Source organism: Pterocles gutturalis, unplaced genomic scaffold, assembly GCF_000699245.1.
Source record: "Pterocles gutturalis isolate BGI_N339 unplaced genomic scaffold, ASM69924v1 scaffold7984, whole genome shotgun sequence".
In the NCBI taxonomy this organism is placed as follows: domain Eukaryota; kingdom Metazoa; phylum Chordata; class Aves; order Pterocliformes; family Pteroclidae; genus Pterocles; species Pterocles gutturalis.
In genome coordinates, this window is record NW_010135624.1 from 7477 (window position 1) to 12334 (window position 4858).

Below are 4858 nucleotides of genomic sequence, written 5' to 3' on the forward strand. Positions count from 1 at the left end.
AATTACTTTTCAAAAAAGCTGCCCTCCCCTCAAAGCTACAGGTTTACTACTTTGTGGTATACTAACTCAAATACTAAAATCTTAATTCAAAAGATGAGGTCGTGCTGCATGAAATTTAAGGCACATGTATTAAACCAAGTTAAAGTGCTTCAGGTAGCAAAGCTCTTCACTGCACCTCAACCTGAACTGAGACTTGCTCTTTTTAATGTGCCTGCAGCAACAAACTGGTCTGTCATTTGTGGAAGAAAATAAGTTGACGAAACAACATAGAAAGACCAGGCTCTAACAACAACAACAAAAGCCAGTAAAACCTCCTGTAGAGAAAACATAGGTAAATTTAAATCCAAACACAAACCAGGTGCAAGTCGCCTTGTGGCTAAAAATAACTCTCCCTGTTGTAGAAGAAAATTCTTACACATGAAAAGGAAATTCATCAGCCACTACTACCAGCTATCGGGGACTTTTCAATGACAATCAGAGTACACAGTCTGTGTCAAAAAACTGTAGAGAAGCAACTTTTGGTTTCTTGCATAATAAATGGGATTAAACTTGAGCAGTTCCAAGACCAAAGGGCTGAATTTCTACCGAACTATTCACAGGGCCCTGTAAATTGCAATTGTCTTGTTTAGTTAAGAGGAGAGTTATTTGGGTAGAAGGGCACTGCATCGTGTAGCAATTTGGCTAATTACAGCACCTAGACATGTAACTGAGGATATTTTCTGAAAAATCAGGATGAAGAATGTGAGAAGTGACTTCTTTCACTGTCTTCTAGTGCTTCTTGGCTGGAGGTTTATAACACACCAGAAGGCCAAAGGAAGCATATCCAAATAAGAGTGTCTGAATAAACCATTGAAACTGAATTGACGGGTCAGTGATTCCTTTAGATCTGTAACATTAACAAAAGCATAACATGTGTGAAGAAACTTATAGTCTTGCAGATTATACTGTGATACTTACAAAGTAAGGTTAACTACTTCTACCCATCCTTGATACATTAGACTTGATTAGAACATCTGACCTTAGCATCATCAGTTTCAATCCACTGAGACTTATTTACTGTACTAACTAAACAGACCTCTTCTTGTAATTTTAGTTTATTTTAAGCTATGGAACAAAGGTCCTTTCAGATGCTTCATGCATAGAGTTTCCTCAATAATATATACATTGAAATCCCAGTCTATGCTATTTGAAATTACTTATCCTAGAAGTTTATGTACAAAGAACCAAGAATTTAGCGTAGTTTAATACTAACCTCAATATACAAGTCTGCATATAACTTCTTGTTGACTATAGTCAATGAAGGTAGACCGTATGCTAGCAGGGCAAAGAGGCCTGACAACTATTGCATGATGCAGGATGGAGGAGCACTGTTACCTGAATTTGTGGCTAGAAAAATACAGGTACAAGGGGCTGAAGACACCTGACTTGATTTATAAAGCAGAAACCTTCCTATGTCAGTTAGTTTTAACCTAGCATATGTGGATTCTTTTTTCCTCCACTTCATTGTTGTTGGGAAATACTACTGAATTTTCAGAGAAAAGAATGATTTTAAACATGATAGCAAAACCAACTGATGTCACATCTCCAGTAAACAATTATGTCAAGCAGAACTGTGCTCTTAACTCATTAGTTTACAGAGGAGCTCCCTCTACTGACCGTTGCTAGAAAAGTTCAGCTGTTAATTGTTCCATATCCTCTGCACGTACAGATTGTGTAGCAAGTGTTGATAAACACATTTCTTAATGTTCATTTTTCAATTATCTTACCAGCTGTGAAAAATTTTTTATAGTCCCAGCTGCAGTGTTTCCAAATGAGTGCAGAAACTGGAAAACTAGGGCTTAAGAAATTCACCTGTTTATATAAAGCAAGCTTACTTGAAGGGACTGTATGCAGAAATGCAGCCCAACACCCAATGACAGTACTGCTATCAATTAACAAATTTGTATCTGGTTCCTCCCTAGTTCTTCCTCAGGTCTCTCTTGTGATATTTGTAAGTAGACATCACTTTTACATCAGTAAAAAGCGTATGGTATCTGGTGCTTATATAAAGCACAACTCTTTAATAATCTGCAGAAGTATGCCTGAAGAGATGATGGGCAGGCAATCTATGATCTCTTTCTTATGGGCTTTAACACCAGTCTGTAAAACTTCATCACTTAATTACAATACACCCATTTGGTACATTCTTTGGTAATCAAGTTTCCTTGTACTTAAATATCACCTTAAGTCTACATACCTCTCTATTTCTAAGCTTTAAATTTGAAGTTACATAATTTAAAACTAGAGTCTGGTAAAAAAAATGTATTACTAACTCCTATTTTGAAAGCAGAAAATGTTCATTTGTATTCTGTTATCTAAAGGACCACCTTAAACAGCTTTCCATGGAACAAAATCCCTTGCCTCCAAGAGATGTTACCTGAGAAGCCTGTGACAGTCAGCATTGAACTGAACTATAGGAAGTGGAAAACCACCCTTATTACAATGGCAACAGACTGGCTATCTACTCTGTAGAGCATGAAAACTAGTATCTACATTCTACGTAATTATTAGAAACAAAATTCAAAGGAACAGAAGGACTATGTGTTCAGACAATGTAGCTTTCCAAATAATTTGTTATCCTAACAGAAGACCTAGTTGGCTTTACTTTTATAGTCTGATTAGTCAAGGTATATTATCGCACAAATCTGCAGATACAAGTAGATCTTAAATAGACCCAAATGGAAGTGTCCAATTGTATTCTCACAATATAGCTACAATAACTTAAGCAGGTAATTAGCAATCTCAAAATTCTGATGAGGTAAGATCTGATCTTCTGATGTTACAACACCTGAAGTTATCAGACTATTCCTGCACAATCTATTGTTCCCTCCGCTTCCTTAAGTGCATTACCCAGTGAACAGTGAGTTCAGAGGCACACAGACAAGTTCTGTCAAACCTTGCTGCCATCAGTTCTGCAAGTTGCCACCCCTTGCTTTTGCCACCCTTTACAACAGCAACCACTAGCAGAATTTGCAGTAACCTCTTGTGGAGGATAGCAAAGGGTCACTGCAGCAAGAATATTATCAGTATCCTCTGAACTGATACTGCTCCCGAGAACCACCAAAATCAGTCTGTAGCTTATGTCACTTGCATCAGAAATCCTTTTCAGAGAATCTGTGTTGAGGTGGGGGTAGGGAACAACTTACTGGCACAACTTAACACTGTAGAAAGCTTCTACTACATGAATCAACCAGGATACCCAGAACCTAATAAAAAGAAAACACGATTTATTTTGTTGAATATTAGGGAGAAGACTTGTATCTGAGATACATTATGCAGAGAATGTAAAACTGGAAGCATAGAAGTGACATCTTGCCTTAACCTGCTAAGTGAGGTGTGTATCTTAGAAAAAAAACTATGCCTAGTCTTAAAAGAAACTGAAGTGCACTGAGAAAGTCAGAATTGTAACTCATGCGGTATGCCTGGATCGGCCATTTCAAGTATCCACTGCACATTTCCAGAACTTTCAGCACTTAGATTAAGCCAAAAAGCCAAATGCTTAGTGAAAGCAGCACAAGTTAATCTTAGTTAAGCATGCCAAATCTATCCTTTTACTTACACAAGTATTTTTAGTGGTCCTAATGAGTTACCGAAGTTTTTAGAGGCTTAGTTCTATGAAAACAACTGTGTGTACAGATTCAGAATATATAACATGACTTGATTAATCAAACTTGGTCTACAAATTTTGATACAGCTTTTAAAAAAAAAAAGTCACAAAGGATATTCAGTTAGGATCAATTCAATACCTTGCTAAAGCAAAAGATGCTCTGAGAAAAGATGAAGGCTTATCTTCTACATGATACACGGTAAAATAAATAAGAAAGTCTTGCTGTCTTCCTGTCTTTACAGGAAGTCAGCAAGTGAGGGAGCTGGTTTCCAGCTCTTTTAAAATAACAAAAAATAGGTGTTGTAACACAGAAAAATTTAGCACTATGCAGTTTCTTCAGCAGGTTATTTCTCACGTGGACAGCATCAGGAGAAGTTAGTAGCAGGGTAGAAAATGTTGTTTAATTGAAGTGGGGGGGATGAGATTGTGTTTATGGGGGGGGGGGGGGGGGGGAGGGGGGGGGAAAGACTCCTAAAGAGATCATTAGACTGCATGACTAACAATCTGACAAAAGAACCACTTTTACGAGGTGTTTCAAATATAAGTTTACATATGGACTAAAACTGTCTCCAAAAGTAGTTTTTTTTTTTTTTCCTTTCTCATTATACTAACACAGATACCAAATTCTAGGTTGCATTTTTAAACTTTCATACTGGTCTTAGCCTGTCTAGTCTTCTGCATACTTATTACCCCACACCCTAGTCATAATGAGCTTGAAAGGAGAGATCTTTAAATGTAATTAACAACTGGGTTACAGGAAAGCTTGTTAACACAGACTAACCAGAAGAGTCGACAGGAAGAGATACAAAATAATTATATAGTCAAATACAACTTACCCATAGCATACCCACTTGTGGTGGTTTTCCACTAAATAATTAAGGAAGGTACCAAATATTCCCAAATATCTATAAGGTATAGTTGAAGGCCAAAGTGTTACCCACTTAAAAAAAAAAGTTACTTTACTTCAAGGTAGAATTACTATCAGTTTAACCTTTAAGTTAGCTTTCTTTTTGCTCCCACTGCCCCCTATGTCTGTTGAACATGGTTTAGGGCTCATCTATTCTTCAACTCTTTCATTCTATTAACCTTGTCGGAGACCCATATTCTTCAACAAGACCTAGCCTTCTAAAGCACACCTACTTAAGAAGATTCAAACCTACTAAATTTATTTTCCTTAGCATGCAAGACACCAAGGTGATAAGTTTAAGGTTG

At 37.0% G+C, this 4858-nt stretch overlaps 1 protein-coding gene across 1 annotated transcript; it reads right to left on the reverse strand.

Annotated features, from left to right (window-relative positions):
- Positions 1 to 768: 768 nt before the first annotated feature.
- Positions 769 to 4608, reverse strand: TMEM254 (transmembrane protein 254; the record flags this gene model as incomplete). Its single annotated transcript, XM_010081966.1, has 3 exons — positions 769 to 886; positions 3186 to 3245; positions 4483 to 4608. Coding segments are annotated over 3 exons (304 nt in total), but the record flags the coding sequence as incomplete, so codon positions are not given.
- Positions 4609 to 4858: the final 250 nt, after the last annotated feature.